The 20,651-nt window shown below is 47.6% G+C and overlaps 2 protein-coding genes across 3 annotated transcripts in view; one reads left to right on the top strand and one right to left on the bottom strand.

The window, feature by feature from the left end:
* Positions 1 to 14,433: 14,433 nt before the first annotated feature.
* Positions 14,434 to 15,793, bottom strand: LOC140282762 (LYR motif-containing protein 5A). Of its 2 annotated transcripts, none has more exons than XM_072377316.1 (3): positions 15,723 to 15,793; positions 15,538 to 15,606; positions 14,434 to 15,083 (listed from the first exon to the last, which is right to left on the bottom strand). In XM_072377316.1, the coding sequence occupies exons 2-3, from the start codon at positions 15,580 to 15,582 to the stop codon at positions 14,871 to 14,873; spliced, it is 258 nt and encodes an 85-aa protein (XP_072233417.1). In that variant the 5' UTR covers positions 15,583 to 15,606; positions 15,723 to 15,793; the 3' UTR covers positions 14,434 to 14,870. The 2 variants fall into 2 exon arrangements, with proteins under 2 accessions (XP_072233417.1, XP_072233416.1); XM_072377315.1 differs by having other exon boundaries at positions 15,538 to 15,600; positions 15,723 to 15,730.
* A 420-nt stretch (positions 15,794 to 16,213) lies between these two features.
* dnai7 (dynein axonemal intermediate chain 7) overlaps positions 16,214 to 20,651 on the top strand; it is a gene marked incomplete at its 5' end in the record, with an annotated part of 5,335 nt that continues 897 nt past the window's right edge. Inside the window, 14 exons of the mRNA XM_072377332.1 lie at positions 16,214 to 16,316; positions 16,483 to 16,571; positions 16,650 to 16,754; positions 16,903 to 17,040; positions 18,117 to 18,251; positions 18,360 to 18,463; positions 18,565 to 18,717; positions 18,797 to 18,938; positions 19,019 to 19,088; positions 19,166 to 19,317; positions 19,402 to 19,561; positions 19,631 to 19,845; positions 19,910 to 20,068; positions 20,223 to 20,336. Coding sequence (XP_072233433.1) covers positions 16,214 to 16,316; positions 16,483 to 16,571; positions 16,650 to 16,754; positions 16,903 to 17,040; positions 18,117 to 18,251; positions 18,360 to 18,463; positions 18,565 to 18,717; positions 18,797 to 18,938; positions 19,019 to 19,088; positions 19,166 to 19,317; positions 19,402 to 19,561; positions 19,631 to 19,845; positions 19,910 to 20,068; positions 20,223 to 20,336 — 1,839 coding nt within the window. The remainder of the gene's footprint in view (positions 16,317 to 16,482; positions 16,572 to 16,649; positions 16,755 to 16,902; positions 17,041 to 18,116; positions 18,252 to 18,359; positions 18,464 to 18,564; positions 18,718 to 18,796; positions 18,939 to 19,018; positions 19,089 to 19,165; positions 19,318 to 19,401; positions 19,562 to 19,630; positions 19,846 to 19,909; positions 20,069 to 20,222; positions 20,337 to 20,651) is intronic.

The following is a 20,651-nucleotide window of genomic DNA, read 5'->3' as shown; positions in this document are numbered from 1 at the left end:
CACGGTAATGTTCTGTTTCTGTGTCACGGTAATGTGCCGTTTCTGGTCCACGATAATGTTGTGTTTCTGTTTCACGGTAATGTTCCGTTTCTTGTCCACGATAATGTTCTGTTTCGGTTTCACGGTAACGTTCTGTCTCTGGTCCAGGGTAATGTTCTGTCTCTGGTCCACGGTAATGTTCTTTTTCTGTTTCACGGTAATGTTCCGTTTCTGGTCCACGGTAATGTTCTGTTTCTGTTTCACGGTAATGTTCACTCTCTGGTCCACGATAATGTTGTGTTTCTGTTTCACGGTAATGTTCCTTTTCTGGTCCACGATATTGTTCTGTTTCGGTTTCACGGTAATGTTCTTTCTCTGGTCCACGGTAATGTTCTGTTTCGGTTTCACGGTAATGTTCGGTTTCACGGTAATGTTCGGTTTCACGGTAATGTTCTGTCTCTGTTCCATGATAATGTTCCGTCTTTGGTCCGCGATAATGTTCTGTCTCTGGTCCACGGTAATGTTCGATCTCTGGTCCACGATAATGTTCGGTTTCACAGTAATGTTCCGTCTCTGGTCCACGATAATGTTCTGTTTCTGTTTCACGGTAATGTTCCGTTTCTGGTCCACGATAATTTTGTGTTTCTGTTTCACGGTAATGTTCCGTTTCTGGTCCACGATAATGTTCTGTTTCGGTTTCACGGTAATGTTCGGTTTCACGATAATGTTCGGTCTCTGGTCCACGATAATGTTCTGTTTCTGTTTCACGGTAATGTTCGGTCTCTGGTTCACTGTAATGTTCTGTCTCTGGTCCACGGTATTGTTCTGTTTCTGTTTCACGGTAATGTTCCGTTTCTGGTCCACGATAATGTTGTGTTTCTGTTTCACGGTAATGTTCCGTTTCTGGTCCAAGATAATGTTCTGTTTCACGGTAATGTTTGGTCTCTGGTCCACGGTAATGTTCTGTTTCACTGTAATGTTCGGTTTCACGGTATTGTTCGGTCTCTGGTCCGCGATAATGTTGTGTTTCTGTTTCACGGTAATGTTCCGTTTCTTGTCCATGATAATGTTCTGTTTCACGGTAATGTTCTGTCTCTTGTCCACGGTAATGTTTCGGTTTCGGTTTCGGTTTCACGGTAATGTTCGGTTTCATGGTAATGTTCTGGTCCACGGTAATGTTCTGTTTCGGTTTCACGGTAATGTTCGGTTTCATGGTAATGTTCTGGTCCACGGTAATGTTCTTTCTCTGGTCCACGATAATGTTCGATCTATGGTCCACGATAATGTTCGGTTTCACGATAATTTTCCGTCTCTGGTCCACAATAATGTTCGATCTCTGGTCCACGATAATGTTCGGTTTCACGGTAATGTTCCGTCTCTGGTCCACAATAATGTTTTGTTTCTGTTTCACGGTAATGTTCCGTTTCTGGTCCACGATAATGTTCTGTTTCGGTTTCACGGTAATGTTCTGTCGCTGGTCCACGGTAATGTTCTGTTTCTGTGTCACGGTAATGTGCCGTGTCTGGTCCACGATAATGTTGTGTTTCTGTTTCACGGTAATGTTCCGTTTCTTGTCCACGATAATGTTCTGTTTCTGTTTCACGGTAATGTTCACTCTCTGGTCCACGATAATGTTGTGTTTCTGTTTCACGGTAATGTTCCGTTTCTGGTCCACGATATTGTTCTGTTTCGGTTTCACGGTAATGTTCTTTCTCTGGTCCACGGTAATGTTCTGTTTCGGTTTCACGGTAATGTTCGGTTTCACGGTAATGTTCGGTTTCACGGTAATGTTCGGTTTCACGGTAATGTTCTGTCTCTGTTCCATGATAATGTTTGGTTTCACGATAATGTTCGGTCTCTGGTCCACGATAATGTTCTGTTTCTGTTTCACGGTAATGTTCGGTCTCTGGTTCACTGTAATGTTCTGTCTCTGGTCCACGGTATTGTTCTGTTTCTGTTTCACGGTAATGTTCCGTTTCTGGTCCACGATAATGTTGTGTTTCTGTTTCACGGTAATGTTCCGTTTCTTGTCCATGATAATGTTCTGTTTCACGGTAATGTTCTGTCTCTGGTCCACGCTAATGTTCTGTTTCTGTTTCATGGTAATGTTCCGTTTCTGGTCCAAGATAATGTTCTGTCTCTGGTCCACGATAATGTTCCGTTTCTGGTCCACGATAATGTTCTGTTTCGGTTTCACGGTAATGTTCTGTCTTTGGTCCACGATAATGTTCCGTTTCTGGTCCACGATAATGTTCTGTTTTGGTTTCACGGTAATGTTCTGTCTCTGGTCCACGGTAATGTTCTGTCTCTGGTCCACGGTAATGTTCGATCTCTGGTCCACGATAATGTTCGGTTTCACGGTAATGTTCCGTCTCTGGTCCACGATAATGTTCTGTTTCTGTTTCACGGTAATGTTCCGTTTCTGGTCCACGATAATTTTGTGTTTCTGTTTCACAGTAATGTTCCGTTTCTGGTCCACGATAATGTTCTGTTTCGGTTTCACGGTAATGTTCGGTTTCACGGTAATGTTCGGTTTCACGGTAATGTTCTGTCTCTGTTCCATGATAATGTTCGGTTTCACGATAATGTTCGGTCTCTGGTCCACGATAATGTTCTGTTTCTGTTTCACGGTAATGTTCGGTCTCTGGTTCACAGTAATGTTCTGTCTCTGGTCCACGGTATTGTTCTGTTTCTGTTTCACGGTAATGTTCCGTTTCTGGTCCACGATAATGTTGTGTTTCTGTTTCACGGTAATGTTCCGTTTCTGGTCCAAGATAATGTTCTGTTTCACGGTAATGTTTGGTCTCTGGTCCACGGTAATGTTCTGTTTCACTGTAATGTTCGGTTTCACGGTATTGTTCGGTCTCTGGTCCGCGATAATGTTGTGTTTCTGTTTCACGGTAATGTTCCGTTTCTTGTCCACGGTAATGTTCTGTTTCGGTTTCACGGTAATGTTTGGTTTCATGGTAATGTTCTGGTCCACGGTAATGTTCTGGTCCAGGGTAATGTTCCGTCTCTGGTCCACAGTAATGTTCCGTATCTGGTCCACGGTAATGTTCGGTTTCACGGTAATGTTCCATTTCTGGTCCACGGTAATGTTCTTTCTCTGGTCCACGATAATGTTCGATCTATGGTCCACGATAATGTTCGGTTTCACGATAATTTTCCGTCTCTGGTCCACAATAATGTTCGATCTCTGGTCCACGATAATGTTCGGTTTCACGGTAATGTTCCGTCTCTGGTCCACAATAATGTTTTGTTTCTGTTTCACGGTAATGTTCCGTTTCTGGTCCACGATAATGTTCTGTTTCGGTTTCACGGTAATGTTCTGTCGCTGGTCCACGGTAATGTTCTGTTTCTGTGTCACGGTAATGTGCCGTTTCTGGTCCACGATAATGTTGTGTTTCTGTTTCACGGTAATGTTCCGTTTCTTGTCCACGATAATGTTCTGTTTCGGTTTCACGGTAACGTTCTGTCTCTGGTCCACGGTAATGTTCTGTCTCTGGTCCACGGTAATGTTCTTTTTCTGTTTCACGGTAATGTTCCGTTTCTGGTCCACGGTAATGTTCTGTTTCTGTTTCACGGTAATGTTCACTCTCTGGTCCACGATAATGTTGTGTTTCTGTTTCACGGTAATGTTCCGTTTCTGGTCCACGATATTGTTCTGTTTCGGTTTCACGGTAATGTTCTTTCTCTGGTCCACGGTAATGTTCTGTTTCGGTTTCACGGTAATGTTCGGTTTCACGGTAATGTTCTGTCTCTGTTCCATGATAATGTTCCGTCTTTGGTCCACGATAATGTTCTGTTTCTGTTTCACGGTAATGTTCCGTTTCTGGTCCACGATAATTTTGTGTTTCTGTTTCACGGTAATGTTCCGTTTCTGGTCCACGATAATGTTCTGTTTCGGTTTCACGGTAATGTTCGGTTTCACGGTAATGTTCGGTTTCACGGTAATGTTCTGTCTCTGTTCCATGATAATGTTCGGTTTCACGATAATGTTCGGTCTCTGGTCCACGATAATGTTCTGTTTCTGTTTCACGGTAATGTTCGGTCTCTGGTCCACGTTATTGTTCCATTTCTGGTCCACGGTAATGTTCTTTCTCTGGTCCACGATAATGTTCGATCTATGGTCCACGATAATGTTCGGTTTCACGATAATTTTCCGTCTCTGGTCCACAATAATGTTCGATCTCTGGTCCACGATAATGTTCGGTTTCACGGTAATGTTCCGTCTCTGGTCCACAATAATGTTTTGTTTCTGTTTCACGGTAATGTTCCGTTTCTGGTCCACGATAATGTTCTGTTTCGGTTTCACGGTAATGTTCTGTCGCTGGTCCACGGTAATGTTCTGTTTCTGTGTCACGGTAATGTGCCGTTTCTGGTCCACGATAATGTTGTGTTTCTGTTTCACGGTAATGTTCCGTTTCTTGTCCACGATAATGTTCTGTTTCGGTTTCACGGTAACGTTCTGTCTCTGGTCCACGGTAATGTTCTGTCTCTGGTCCACGGTAATGTTCTTTTTCTGTTTCACGGTAATGTTCGGTTTCTGGTCCACGGTAATGTTCTGTTTCTGTTTCACGGTAATGTTCACTCTCTGGTCCACGATAATGTTGTGTTTCTGTTTCACGGTAATGTTCCGTTTCTGGTCCACGATATTGTTCTGTTTCGGTTTCACGGTAATGTTCTTTCTCTGGTCCACGGTAATGTTCTGTTTCGGTTTCACGGTAATGTTCGGTTTCACGGTAATGTTCTGTCTCTGTTCCATGATAATGTTCCGTCTTTGGTCCACGATAATGTTCTGTTTCTGTTTCACGGTAATGTTCCGTTTCTGGTCCACGATAATTTTGTGTTTCTGTTTCACGGTAATGTTCCGTTTCTGGTCCACGATAATGTTCTGTTTCGGTTTCACGGTAATGTTCGGTTTCACGGTAATGTTCGGTTTCACGGTAATGTTCTGTCTCTGTTCCATGATAATGTTCGGTTTCACGATAATGTTCGGTCTCTGGTCCACGATAATGTTCTGTTTCTGTTTCACGGTAATGTTCGGTCTCTGGTCCACGTTATTGTTCTGTTTCTGTTTCACGGTAATGTTCCGTTTCTGGTCCACGATAATGTTGTGTTTCTGTTTCACGGTAATGTTCCGTTTCTGGTCCAAGATAATGTTCTGTTTCACGGTAATGTTTGGTCTCTGGTCCACGGTAATGTTCTGTTTCACTGTAATGTTCGGTATCACGGTATTGTTCTGTCTCTGTTCCATGATAATGTTCCGTCTTTGGTCCGCGATAATGTTCTGTCTCTGGTCCACGGTAATGTTCGATCTCTGGTCCACGATAATGTTCGGTTTCACGGTAATGTTCCGTCTCTGGTCCACGATAATGTTCTGTTTCTGTTTCACGGTAATGTTCCGTTTCTGGTCCACGATAATTTTGTGTTTCTGTTTCACGGTAATGTTCGGTTTCATGGTAATGTTCTGGTCCACGGTAATGTTCTGGTCCAGGGTAATGTTCCGTCTCTGGTCCACAGTAATGTTCCGTATCTGGTCCACGGTAATGTTCGGTTTCACGGTAATGTTCCATTTCTGGTCCACGGTAATGTTCTTTCTCAGGTCCACGATAATGTTCCATCTATGGTCCACGATAATGTTCGGTTTCACGATAATTTTCCGTCTCTGGTCCACAATAATGTTCGATCTCTGGTCCACGATAATGTTCGGTTTCACGGTAATGTTCCGTCTCTGGTCCACAATAATGTTTTGTTTCTGTTTCACGGTAATGTTCCGTTTCTGGTCCACGATAATGTTCTGTTTCGGTTTCACGGTAATGTTCTGTCGCTGGTCCACGGTAATGTTCTGTTTCTGTGTCACGGTAATGTGCCGTTTCTGGTCCACGATAATGTTGTGTTTCTGTTTCACGGTAATGTTCCGTTTCTTGTCCACGATAATGTTCTGTTTCGGTTTCACGGTAACGTTCTGTCTCTGGTCCACGGTAATGTTCTGTCTCTGGTCCACGGTAATGTTCTTTTTCTGTTTCACGGTAATGTTCGGTTTCTGGTCCACGGTAATGTTCTGTTTCTGTTTCACGGTAATGTTCACTCTCTGGTCCACGATAATGTTGTGTTTCTGTTTCACGGTAATGTTCCGTTTCTGGTCCACGATATTGTTCTGTTTCGGTTTCACGGTAATGTTCTTTCTCTGGTCCACGGTAATGTTCGGTTTCACGGTAATGTTCGGTTTCACTGTAATGTTCTGTCTCTGTTCCATGATAATGTTTGGTTTCACGATAATGTTCGGTCTCTGGTCCACGATAATGTTCTGTTTCTGTTTCACGGTAATGTTCGGTCTCTGGTTCACTGTAATGTTCTGTCTCTGGTCCACGGTATTGTTCTGTTTCTGTTTCACGGTAATGTTCCGTTTCTGGTCCACGATAATGTTGTGTTTCTGTTTCACGGTAATGTTCCGTTTCTGGTCCACGATAATGTTCTGTTTCGGTTTCACGGTAATGTTCTGTCTCTGGTCCACGGTAATGTTCTGTCTCTGGTCCACGGTAATGTTCTGTTTCTGTTTCACGGTAATGTTCCGTCTCTGGTCCACGATAATGTTGTGTTTCTGTTTCAAGGTAATGTTCCGTTTCTGGTCCACGATAATGTTCTGTTTCGGTTTCACGATAATGTTCTGTCTCTGGTCCACGGTAATGTTCTGTTTCGGTTTCACGGTAATGTTCGGTTTCACTGTAATGTTCTGGTCCACGGTAATGTTCTGGTCCACGGTATTGTTCTGTCTCTGTTCCATGATAATGTTCGGTTTCACGATAATGTTCGGTCTCTGGTCCACGATAATGTTCTGTTTCTGTTTCACGGTAATGTTTGGTCTCTGGTCCACGATAATGTTCCTTTTTCTGTTTCACGGTAATGTTCCGTTTCTGGTCCACAGTAATGTTCTGTCTCTGTTCCATGATAATGTTCGGTTTCACGATAATGTTCGGTCTCTGGTCCACGATAATGTTCTGTTTCTGTTTCACGGTAATGTTCGGTCTCTGGTCCACGATAATGTTCTGTTTCTGTTTCACGGTAATGTTCGGTCTCTGGTCACTTTTCTTTTAAACGTTTTCAGTGAAGTGACTTAAACGTTCTTCAGTGAAGATTTTCTTTAAACGTTCTTCATGAAGTGACTTTTCTTTAAACGTTCTTCATGAAGTGACTTTTCTTTTAAACGTTCTTCAGTGAAGTGACTTTTCTTTAAACGTTCTGCAGTGAAGATTTTCTTTAAACGTTCTTCAGTGAAGTGACTTTTCTTTAAACGTTCTTCAGTGAAGTCACTTTTCTTTAAACGTTCTTCAGTGAAGATTTTCTTTAAACTTTCTTCAGTGAAGTGACTTTTCTTTAAACATTCTTCAGTGAAGACTTTTCTTTAAACGTTCTTCAGTGAAGTCACTTTTCTTTAAACGTTCTTCATGAAGTGACTTTTCTTTAAACGTTCTTCATGAAGTGACTTTTCTTTAGACGTTCTTCAGTGAAGTGACTTTTCTTTAAACGTTCTTCATGAAGTGACTTTTCTTTTAAACGTTCTTCATGAAGTGACTTTTCTTTTAAACGTTCTTCAGTGAAGTGACTTTTCTTTAAACGTTCTTCATGAAGTGACTTTTCTTTTAAACGTTCTTCAGTGAAGATTTTCTTTAAACGTTCTTCAGTGAAGTGACTTTTCTTTTAAACGTGAGTTGATTTTCTTTTAAAGCTTCTTCAGTGAAGACTTTTCTTTAAACGTTCTGCAGTGAAGTGACTTTTTTTAAACGTTCTTCATGAAGTGACTTTTCTTTTAAACGTTCTTCAGTGAAGTGACTTTTCTTTAAACGTTCTTCATGAAGTGACTTTTCTTTTAAACGTTCTTCAGTGAAGATTTTCTTTAAACGTTCTTCAGTGAAGTGACTTTTCTTTTAAACGTTTTCAGTGAAGTGACTTTTCTTTAATTAAACGTTCTTCAGTGAAGATTTTCTTTAAACGTTCTTCATGAAGTGACTTTTCTTTAATTAAACGTTCTTCATGAAGTGACTTTTCTTTAAACGTTCTTCATGAAGTGACTTTTCTTTAATTAAACGTTCTTCATGAAGATTTTCTTTAAACGTTCTTCAGTGAAGATTTTCTTTAAACGTTCTTCAGTGAAGGAGACAAGAGAGGACACAGGAGAGGACACAGGAGAGGACACAGGTGAGGACACAGGAGAGGACACAGGAGAGGACACAAGAGAGGACACAGGAGAGGAGACAGGAGAGGAGACAGGAGAGGACACAGGTGAGGAGACAGGAGAGGACACAGGTGAGGACACAGGTGAGGAGACAAGAGAGGAGACAAGAGAGGACACAGGTGAGGACACAGGTGAGGAGACAAGAAGGGACACAAGAAAGGACACAAGAAAGGACACAGGAGAGGACACAGGTGAGGACACAGGAGAGGAATCAAGAGAGGACACAGGAGAGGAGACAAGAGAGGACACAGGAGAGGACACAGGTGAGGACACAGGAGAGGACACAGGTGAGGAGACAAGAGAGGACACAGGAGAGGACACAGGTGAGGAGACAAGAGAGGAGACACAGGTGAGGACACAGGAGAGGACACAGGAGAGGACACAGGTGAGGAGACAAGAGAGGACACAAGAGAGGACACAGGTGAGTACACAGGAGAGGACACAGGAGAGGAGACAAGAGAGGACACAAGAGAGGACACAGGAGAGGACACAGGAGAGGACACAGGTGAGGAGACAGGAGAGGACACAGGAGAGGACACAGGTGAGGACACAAGAGAGGACACAGGAGAGGACACAGGAGAGGACACAGGTGAGGAGACAAGAGAGGACACAAGAGAGGACACAGGTGAGGACACAGGAGAGGACACAGGTGAGGAGACAAGAGAGGACACAGGAGAGGACACAGGTGAGGAGACAAGAGAGGACACAGGAGAGGACACAGGAGAGGACACAGGTGAGGAGACAGGAGAGGACACAGGTGAGGAGACAGGAGAGGACACAGGTGAGGAGACAGGAGAGGACACAGGTGAGGAGACAGGAGAGGACACAGGAGAGGACACAAGAGAGGACACAAGAGAGGACACAGGAGAGGACACAGGAGAGGACACAGGTGAGGACACAGGTGAGGACACAGGAGAGGACACAGGTGAGGAGACAAGAGAGGACACAAGAGAGGACACAGGAGAGGACACAGGTGAGGACACAGGTGAGGACACAGGAGAGGAGAGAACACAGGAGAGGACACAGGTGAGGAGACAAGAGAGGACAAAAGAGAGGACACAGGTGAGGACACAGGAGAGGACAGGTGAGGAGACAAGAGAGGACAAAAGAGAGGACACAGGAGAGGACACAGGTGAGGAGACAAGAGAGGACACAAGAGAGGACACAGGAGAGGACACAGGAGAGGAGACAAGAGAGGACACAAGAGAGGACACAGGAGAGGACACAGGAGTGGACACAGGTGAGGAGACAAGAGAGGACACAGGTGAGGCCACAGGAGAGGACACAGGTGAGGAGACAAGAGAGGAGATATGAGAGGACACAGGAGAGGACACAGGAGAGGAGACAAGAGAGGACACAAGAGAGGACACAGGAGAGGACACAGGTGAGGAGACAAGAGAGGACACAAGAGAGGACACAGGAGAGGACACAGGTGAGGAGACAAGAGAGGAGACACAGGTGAGGACACAGGAGAGGACACAGGTGAGGAGACAAGAGAGGACACAAGAGAGGACACAGGTGAGTACACAGGAGAGGACACAGGAGAGGAGACAAGAGAGGACATTGGAGAGGACACAGGTGAGGACACAGGAGAGGACACAGGTGAGGAGACAAGAGAGGACACAGGAGAGGACACAGGTGAGGAGACAAGAGAGGACACAGGAGAGGACACAGGTGAGGAGACAGGAGAGGACACAGGTGAGGAGACAGGAGAGGACACAGGTGAGGACACAGGTGAGGACACAGGTGAGGACACAGGTGAGGACACAGGAGAGGACACAAGAGAGGACACAGGAGAGGACACAGGTGAGGACACAGGAGAGGACACAGGTGAGGAGACAAGAGAGGACACAGGTGAGGAGACAAGAGAGGACACAAGAGAGGACACAGGAGAGGACACAGGTGAGGACACAGGTGAGGACACAGGAGAGGAGAGAACACAGGAGAGGACACAGGTGAGGAGACAAGAGAGGACAAAAGAGAGGACACAGGTGAGGACACAGGTGAGGACACAGGAGAGGACACAGGTGAGGAGACAAGAGAGGACAAAAGAGAGGACACAGGAGAGGACACAGGTGAGGAGACAAGAGAGGACACAAGAGAGGCCACAGGAGAGGACACAGGTGAGGAGACGAGAGGAGACAAGAGAGGACACAGGAGAGGACACAGGTGAGGACACAGGTGAGGACACAGGAGAGGACACAGGTGAGGAGACAAGAGAGGACATAGGAGAGGACACAGGTGAGGAGACAAGAGAGGACACAGGTGAGGACACAGGAGAGGACACAGGTGAGGACACAGGTGAGGAGACAAGAGAGGACACAAGAGAGGAGACAGGAGAGGACACAGGAGAGGACACAGTTGAGGAGACACAGGTGAGGACACAGGAGAGGAGACAAGAGAGGAGACAAGAGAGGACACAGGAGAGGACACAAGAGAGGACACAGGTGAGGACACAGGTGAGGACACAGGTGAGGACACAGGAGAGGACACAGGTGAGGAGACAAGAGAGGACATAGGAGAGGACACAGGTGAGGAGACAAGAGAGGACACAGGTGAGGACACAGGAGAGGACACAGGTGAGGAGACAAGAGAGGACACAAGAGAGGACACAGGAGAGGACACAAGAGAGGACACAGGAGAGGACACAGGTGAGGAGACAGGAGAGGACACAGGTGAGGAGACAGGAGAGGAGACAAGAGAGGAGACAAGAGAGGACACAGGTGAGGAGACAAGAGAGGACACAGGAGAGGACACAGGTGAGGAGACAAGAGAGGACACAAGAGAGGACACAGGTGAGGAGACAAGAGAGGACACAAGAGAGGACACAGGTGAGGAGACAAGAGAGGACACAGGTGAGGAGACAGGTGAGGAGACAAGAGAGGAGACAAGAGAGGACACAGGTGAGGAGACAAGAGAGGACACAGGTGAGTACACAGGAGAGGACACAGGAGAGGACACAGGTGAGGAGACAAGAGAGGACACAGGTGAGGAGACAAGAGAGGACACAAGAGAGGACACAGGTGAGGACACAGGAGAGGACACAGGTGAGGAGACAAGAGAGGACACAGGAGAGGACACAGGTGAGGAGACAAGAGAGGACACAGGAGAGGACACAGGAGAGGACACAGGTGAGGAGACAAGAGAGGACACAAGAGAGGACACAGGTGAGGAGACAGGAGAGGACACAGGTGAGGACACAGGAGAGGACACAGGTGAGGAGACAAGAGAGGACACAAGAGAGGACACAGGTGAGTACACAGGAGAGGACACAGGAGAGGACACAGGTGAGGAGACAAGAGAGGACACAGGAGAGGACACAGGTGAGGACACAAGAGAGGACACAGGAGAGGACACAGGTGAGGACACAGGTGAGGACACAGGAGAGGACACAGGTGAGGAGACAAGAGAGGACACAGGAGAGGACACAGGTGAGGAGACAAGAGAGGACACAGGTGAGTACACAGGAGAGGACACAGGAGAGGAGACAAGAGAGGACATTGGAGAGGACACAGGTGAGGACACAGGAGAGGACACAGGTGAGGAGACAAGAGAGGACACAGGAGAGGACACAGGTGAGGAGACAAGAGAGGACACAGGAGAGGACACAGGAGAGGACACAGGTGAGGAGACAGGAGAGGACACAGGTGAGGAGACAAGAGAGGACACAAGAGAGGACACAGGTGAGTACACAGGAGAGGACACAGGTGAGGAGACAAGAGAGGACACAGGTGAGGAGACAAGAGAGGACACAGGTGAGGAGACAAGAGAGGACACAAGAGAGGACACAGGAGAGGACACAGGTGAGGAGACAGGTGAGGACACAGGTGAGGAGACAGGTGAGGAGACAGGAGAGAACACAAGAGAGGACACAGTTGAGGACACAGTTGAGGACACAGGAGAGGACACAGGTGAGGAGACAAGAGAGGACACAAGAGAGGACACAGGTGAGGACACAGGAGAGGAGAGAACACAAGAGAGGACACAGGTGAGGAGACAAGAGAGGACAAAAGAGAGGACACAGGTGAGGACACAGGAGAGGACACAGGTGAGGAGACAAGAGAGGACAAAAGAGAGGACACAGGTGAGGAGACAAGAGAGGACATAGGAGAGGACACAGGTGAGGAGACAAGAGAGGACACAGGTGAGGACACAGGAGAGGACACAGGTGAGGACACAGGTGAGGAGACAAGAGAGGACACAAGAGAGGAGACAGGAGAGGACACAGGAGAGGACACAGTTGAGGAGACACAGGTGAGGACACAGGAGAGGAGACAAGAGAGGAGACAAGAGAGGACACAGGAGAGGACACAAGAGAGGACACAGGTGAGGACACAGGTGAGGACACAGGTGAGGACACAGGAGAGGACACAGGTGAGGAGACAAGAGAGGACATAGGAGAGGACACAGGTGAGGAGACAAGAGAGGACACAGGTGAGGACACAGGAGAGGACACAGGTGAGGAGACAAGAGAGGACACAAGAGAGGACACAGGAGAGGACACAAGAGAGGACACAGGAGAGGACACAGGTGAGGAGACAGGAGAGGACACAGGTGAGGAGACAGGAGAGGAGACAAGAGAGGAGACAAGAGAGGACACAGGTGAGGAGACAAGAGAGGACACAGGAGAGGACACAGGTGAGGAGACAAGAGAGGACACAAGAGAGGACACAGGTGAGGAGACAAGAGAGGACACAAGAGAGGACACAGGTGAGGAGACAAGAGAGGACACAGGTGAGGAGACAGGTGAGGAGACAAGAGAGGACACAGGTGAGGAGACAAGAGAGGACACAGGTGAGTACACAGGAGAGGACACAGGAGAGGACACAGGTGAGGAGACAAGAGAGGACACAGGTGAGGAGACAAGAGAGGACACAAGAGAGGACACAGGTGAGGACACAGGAGAGGACACAGGTGAGGAGACAAGAGAGGACACAGGAGAGGACACAGGTGAGGAGACAAGAGAGGACACAGGAGAGGACACAGGAGAGGACACAGGTGAGGAGACAAGAGAGGACACAAGAGAGGACACAGGTGAGGAGACAGGAGAGGACACAGGTGAGGACACAGGAGAGGACACAGGTGAGGAGACAAGAGAGGACACAAGAGAGGACACAGGTGAGTACACAGGAGAGGACACAGGAGAGGACACAGGTGAGGAGACAAGAGAGGACACAGGAGAGGACACAGGTGAGGACACAAGAGAGGACACAGGAGAGGACACAGGTGAGGACACAGGTGAGGACACAGGAGAGGACACAGGTGAGGAGACAAGAGAGGACACAGGAGAGGACACAGGTGAGGAGACAAGAGAGGACACAGGTGAGTACACAGGAGAGGACACAGGAGAGGAGACAAGAGAGGACATTGGAGAGGACACAGGTGAGGACACAGGAGAGGACACAGGTGAGGAGACAAGAGAGGACACAGGAGAGGACACAGGTGAGGAGACAAGAGAGGACACAGGAGAGGACACAGGAGAGGACACAGGTGAGGACACAGGTGAGGACACAGGTGAGGAGACAAGAGAGGACACAAGAGAGGACACAGGTGAGTACACAGGAGAGGACACAGGTGAGGAGACAAGAGAGGACACAGGTGAGGAGACAAGAGAGGACACAGGTGAGGAGACAAGAGAGGACACAAGAGAGGACACAGGAGAGGACACAGGTGAGGAGACAGGTGAGGACACAGGTGAGGAGACAGGTGAGGAGACAGGAGAGAACACAAGAGAGGACACAGTTGAGGACACAGTTGAGGACACAGGAGAGGACACAGGTGAGGAGACAAGAGAGGACACAAGAGAGGACACAGGTGAGGACACAGGAGAGGAGAGAACACAAGAGAGGACACAGGTGAGGAGACAAGAGAGGACAAAAGAGAGGACACAGGTGAGGACACAGGAGAGGACACAGGTGAGGAGACAAGAGAGGACAAAAGAGAGGACACAGGTGAGGAGACAAGAGAGGACACAGGAGAGGACATAGGAGAGGAGACAAGAGAGGACACAGGTGAGGAGACAAGGGAGGACACAGGAGAGGACACAGGAGAGGAGACAAGAGAGGACACAGGAGAGGACACAGGTGAGGAGACAAGAGAGGACACAGGAGAGGACACAGGTGAGGAGACAAGAGAGGACACAGGTGAGGAGACAAGAGAGGACACAGAAATGTGCGCAAAGACGACCAATAACAGTGAAACAGAGAATTAACGTTTAATTAAGGTGGCGCAGGAGATCATCGTGTTAAAAAAAAACAGGTTTATTTGCCCAATAGTGCACTGATACAGTCCTGTACATTTACATCTGGGGCAAACCGACCATGTATTTACAGATATACACAGAAACAGCTCATGGTGCATGATTCGGTCAGTTTAACACAGAGCTGGATGAAAACAGGCTCTTTATTAACTGAGCTGGTGACAGGTTTATCCCACAGGGAGCTAAACCAGGCCTGGCAACGCTTCCATAAAAAGACTGAGCAAAAACATCAGCATATGTACAGAATCTGAGCTTGGAACAGTCAGAAAAACACAACACTGTTGTCACACTTTGGATGGAGCCTCTGAGGCAGAGAGCAGCTTTGGTATTAAGTACTAAACAGATGTTTAAGTGAAGAGTTGCTCCCATTGTTCGTGTGTCACCCTGTGTGCGTTTTCACTCCTCAGGCTCGTAGTATCTCTTCTTCATGGCTCGATATTTTCTCAGGAAATAGAGAGCCTCCAGTTCCTTGATGACAAAGTCTCCTCTGGCCACCAGCTCTTTGACTTTCTGGGGGTCGGTCACGTCTTTGTTCTTCATGAAGGCGGACTTCAGGCGCTCTCTGAAATAAGCTGCTCCCTTTGGGTACTCACGGCCAAGATACAGCAGCTGGTTGGAGACAAGAAACGCATCAGAACACGGACCAGAGCATCTTTTTCACACCACATACTGTTTCTGCACGTTGGTTTAGACCTACTCAGGTCAAAGTGTCTTTCTGCAGCAGTCTCAGCTAACCAATCGATCAGAAATATAATCCACAGTGAATTAATATCAACTGAAATCAGCTATAAAGGACACAATAAACTCTAAACTGTGATTGTGGAATAAAAGCCAGGATATCCCGTTGAACCAGGACACAAAGCCAGTGAAAACAAAGTGTTTTAATAGTTATTTAGTTGTATAAATGAGACACTGTAATGTGTCATGTATTATTCTTAGTCTGAGTTTGTATTTTCCTATTTTCAAGACCCCCAAAGTTGTTGCACATAAAATGGAGCCATTAATCATTTAACGGACATTTAATTTAATTTTTGCTTTTTCCCTTTTGGGGGAATATACTCACATTTTTGTACAGCCTGAGAACTTCAGCCCTTAAAGGGTTCGCCATGTCAGAAGCTGCTCGCCTCTGAAACTGGAGGAAAATAACGGCAGCTAGCTTAGAGCGGCTACACAGTTAGCTTTTAAGTTGGTATTTTACACCCCACATCAGCAAAGATCGCCAACATTAAACAATGACTTGATATTTACATGTGAACTTCATATAGCTGAGCGACACGACACCGAAGCGAAGTCTCCTTTTGTCCTTAGCTCGGTTCAACTTGTAAACTCTGCCGTATAACGAGTCGTTGTGTCGCAATTCAAAACAGACGAGTGCGCATGTACGGAGGTTTCTATGGTTACACGGACGCTCGAGTGTCTTGTTAAGCGTCAATATGGTGAGTTTTTACGGTTTTATTGCCGAATAATAGTCTCAAAACTGATCAGGTTAGATAAATTAAATTATTTAAACTATCTTTATGTATAAACGTTTCAAAACAAAGAGTCAAAATGTTACTCAGTGTTGTTTAAGGTACTTTAAGAGAGTACTTTAAGCACAGATATAACTTAGCTGGTCAGCCACAGGAAAGAAAATAGTCCAAAGAAAGCATTCTTCGTCAGCTTTATTCAGCAACTAACCCAACTATGAGTACAGATTGATCAGTGAGTCGTCTTTAACACTTATTATTTCTTATTTGTAATATTTCGATGGCTTGAAGTCTGCCAAAAAAGGGCGAAAGCTGACAAAGGCTCAGAAGGCGAAGCAGCAGCAAGAGGAGGAGGAGAGGAGGCTGCGAGAGGAAGGTAATCCTGTCATCTGTCTGTTCAAACTGGGGCGAATGTTGGTAGGTTGCCTGCTGTGACTATGAGGAAACAACCTGTTGCGTCAACCTGAAAATGTTGAGCAATGAAAGCCCTTTCTGCAGGTTTTGGTGACACTCTGTGTGTCCTGTGGTCTGCTTTTGTACAGAAGAAGCCCAGCTGCAGGCAGAACGAGACCAACAGGAGAGCCTTGTGAGAGAGAGGAAGCAGAAGGAGATAGAAAGGCTCGAGCTAAAGGTACAGTACCTGAGAAGATGACTGAGAAGTACTGCAGCAGCTCAAACAATCCTGTGCATGGATGTGTTTCACTGACAGGACCAAACACGCAGGGAGGACGAGCTTAATGAACTCCGCCATCTACTGGAGGAGAACCATACTGCAGTAACTACATGGAAACATGATGCCGCTGAGGAGGCCAAGGTGTGTTTGGGTGAATTTCTGTCCATACCAACAGGAAATCTGGTGAAATCTGTCCAGTTTCACACTAAACACATCAGTTCAGGGAGTATTTACCTCCAGAGACACGCATCTGGTGGCCATAACAGTGCAGTATGTGCTTTCTGCCCAGTGGGAGAGATACATGCGCTGTGACGGTGCACCGGATCCAACAATGCAGCGTGAGATCAGCACATACATCAGCCTGTGGAGAGATGACCCCGAGGTCGACATCACACAGGTGCTGGAGCAATGCAGCGTCGCTCTGCAGGTCTGTACCTTACTGCTCACACATGCTAATCCACCTGTGTGATAATCAGTGGGGAATTCAAGTTTATTTAACTGGCATGAGTCTAAAAAATGCTTTTTAGTGCCTTTGATGACCAACTTGAGGGCTTGAGGCCAGCAGCAACAATGTTGAAGCAGCTTTACTGTGATGTACATCCCTGTTTATCATTTAAAGACTGAGGACACTGATTGTTGCAGTTTTTCAGAGGAATCTGAGTCCATTCCTGCTGAATCCCAGATTCCAGCTGCTCAGCAGTCCCTGGTTGCTGTTGTCTGGTTCTCCTCTTCATGATGCTCCAACATCTGCAGCAGGAGACAGATGTTCTGCAGGCAGGCAGCCGAGCTCACACACTCTGTGTGTCTGAAGCTGCTGGAAGTCCTGCAGAATGAGGTCTGGCATCGTCCTGCTGAAATAACCACGGACCTCCCGGGAAAAGACGGCACCTTGATGGCAGCATCTGTCTCTCCAGAACTCCAACATCCAGCTGTGCATCAGTGGTACCTTCACCCAGATGAAGCCCTCCATGCCATGGACTCTGCTGCAGCCCCAGACCATCACAGACGCTGGCTTTAAACCTTCCTCTGAGAACAACCTGGATGCTCTTTCTCAGCAGTTTTTCCCAGAAGCAGCTGAAACGTGGACTCATCTGCCCACAGAACACGTGTCCACTGTCTTTCTGTCCCTCTGAGATGAGCTGGAGTCCAGAGAACTGGGCCGTGGTTCTGCTCAGAGCTGATATATGGCTTCCTCCTGGTGTGATGCAGCTTCAGCTCACATTTCTGGATGCAGCCGTGGACTGTGTTGAGTGGAAATGCTTTTCCCAGCTCCTCCTGAGCCCATGTGGCTGTATGGATCATGGTGGCCTGACGGTTTCTCCTGCAGTGCTGCCTGAGGGCTCCGAGCTCATCCAACAGGGCTTTCTGTCCTTGGCCTTTCCACACTGAGACTTCCCCAGACTCCCTGAATCTGTTCACAAGCTCAAGCACTGCAGTGAAACCATTTGTAACAGAAAAAGGGCTTTTTCCTATATTTATTGTGTGCATACATGTTGTTGGCAGCTGGTGGAGGAGCTGGAAGATCTGCTCAAAGAGGCCACAGATCCGCTGGAGAGCCAGAGGTACCAGGAGGCTCTTATAGATTTGCAGGAGCTGATCCATTTCAAGCACCTCCAGACCACCGAGGAGATCCTTACGGTATTTTAAAAAAAACCCACAAAAAACCAATAATACTTTTTACTTTTTAAATCTTTACGTTTTAAAGATCCCAATCTGTGCAATCTGTGCTTTGTTGTCTGGGCACAGAGGGCCAGTGCAAACATTGACACCGAGACGGGGAACATGCGGACTGTGGTCAAAGATGACAACATAACTCTGTGTCTCTGGGCCAACCTCAGGAAGAACGCAAGGTTTGTGGATAAACGGGTCAGGAAGGAGATGCTGCCTTCAGGGACTCCAGCTGGAGTACCGAAACAAACTGGGGTAATATTTCTCCAACTCTTCCATCCAGGTTTAAGGGTTTGAACTTCGAGGAGGCTGGAATGGGCTTTGAGCTTCCCAAGCAGCTCGCTGTGAGCGACATCGCTGTTCGGATCCTCCACACACACTACGACCACCTGTCCATGCTGGCCAGGATCACTCACCTGGGAACAGCCAGCCACAGGTATCAGCCACACTGACAGTTTCCTCTCTCATACAAAACGGCTTTTAGAAGGAGAATGCTGCCAGCTGTGTGCTCTCAGGTCTCTTGCAGGGGACAAGAAGGTTCTGGAAGATGTTGACATATCTGAGCAGGAGCAGAAAGAAGGCGGCGTGCAGGAGGATGTGCAGCAGGAGCGAGCAGATGAGGAGGTGCGGTCCCTCCCAGGGTCAGAGGGGAGGAAGGTAAGATGGGAGAATGACTTCCTGCTTTGGGTCGTCGCAGCAGGTGGGAAGTTTTTACTGCGACTGTTTCTGTCTGACAGAGTGAAGCCAGTCTGCAGCCTTCAGAAGGCCGAACGAGCCAGATACACACACAGGTGGAGGCGCTCTTTGGTAAGATGTCTGCACCTGAACTACCTGGGTTAGGGTCATCTGATGGAGCAGAGAAACACTTTCTGTTCCCTCTTCAGCTGAAGGCGACCTGACCGGCCCCCTGACGACAGGCCAGGATGCACAAGTGGTGGATCTGATGCAATACACACCTCTGGGTGGGGTTTTCTACTATGACGTGTTTCACCTCCCTCCTCAAGCTCACAAGGTCAACGGCTGGGAAATTAGACAGGTGAGTAAGCGATTACTCTGCCTCCATCAGCGCTGGGAGCTGATTTCTGCACACGTCCTCACCCTCTGTGCTCAACTTTTGTAGCTGCTGGACACAGGGTTACAGGAGTTCAACTACCCCACAGAGAAGTCCAGCTTGGATGATAATGAGGCCGCCTGCTGCCCCCCTGTCGGGGTGTCTGTGGCGCTGCCTGACTCGGTTATATTCCTGAAAACTCCACAGGTGGCTCGCTGGGACGCCACAGGTAAACAACGCACGCCGTAAACCTCAGTACTGTAAGCAGCAGAAGTAACTGAAACTGTCTTTTATTCAGGAAAGCAGTGGAGGATGGACGGTGTCACAGATGTTTCCTACGAGGAAACAGAGGCCAAAATCTCTTTCAAGATGGACTCCTTTCAACCCTTTGTGCTGATGCAGGAAACGTACGCCAACCTGCCCTTTCAAAGCTGGGAGCTCCGTCCGCTGGGCCAGGACCGCGCTCTGTACACCGTCAACGGGGCGCTCATCAACTTAAGCATCACCGTTCAGGCAAGACACACAGAAAAGAGAGAATAAAATGGTGTGGCCTGGCCTTACAGTCTGTGTGTTGCAGGGGAATCGGTGCATGCTGCAGGCAGAGCAGGAGGAGGGCCTCTCCCACCTCCTGGGGAAGTGGCTGAGCGGACCTGCCCTGCAGAGAGCCATGCTGAACGTGGGGATCAACATCTTCGTCAGCGAGTACACGGACGAATATGTCAGCGTCTGCAAAAAGGTTAACATCCTCTGCTTTGATAGGTCTAACTGTGGTTAGAGCTGACAGCTTTATGGTTAAATGGATGCAGCAACCACTGAAAACCCAAAATATCAGAGTGTAAACAGATCAGAAATGATTCAGAGCTGACATCACTGGATTTCTCCCTCTGCAGGACCCACTCACAGAACATGCTGCCTACGAACAGATGGCCCTCTGTGCCTCTGCCTGTGCTTTCTCCTGGAGCAAGTGGAACTCCAAATGTGGAGCCGAGCATCTGGTCGTGCAGGTACAGTAACTCGTCTTGTTTTTAACTTGGTTGTATCAGACGTGAGCTTCAGTAATGCACAGCCACAAAGGTTCACTTCTGCAGCTAAAGGATAATCTGAAATGAAGATATAACAGCTATACAAAAAGCTAACAATAAGCTCCATAGAAGGAACCCAGGAGTCCGACTCTGTCAGAGGGGACAGAGTAGAGATAGGGTGCAGGCATAGAAGGAAGTGCAGAAAGATAAAGTGCAGAGATAGAGGGGGTAGGGAAGCACAAGGTAAGTGCTGGGATAGGAGATGCTCTCTGAAGAGCTGGGTTTTCAGGAGCTTCT

This window comes from Leuresthes tenuis, unplaced genomic scaffold (assembly GCF_036924035.1).
Source record: "Leuresthes tenuis unplaced genomic scaffold, fLeuTen1.0.hap1 SCAF_23, whole genome shotgun sequence".
In the NCBI taxonomy this organism is placed as follows: Eukaryota; Metazoa; Chordata; class Actinopteri; order Atheriniformes; family Atherinopsidae; genus Leuresthes; species Leuresthes tenuis.
This window is presented reverse-complemented; position numbering and strand designations above follow the sequence as displayed.

Coding starts and splice junctions, on each gene's coding strand:
- LOC140282762 (XM_072377316.1), bottom strand. CDS start 15,582: ATGGCGAACCCTTTAAGGGCTGAAGTTCTCAGGCTGTACAAAAAT. Junction 15,084..15,537: donor TTCTCAGGCTGTACAAAAAT/GTGAGTATATTC, acceptor GTCTCCAACCAG/CTGCTGTATCTTGGCCGTGA.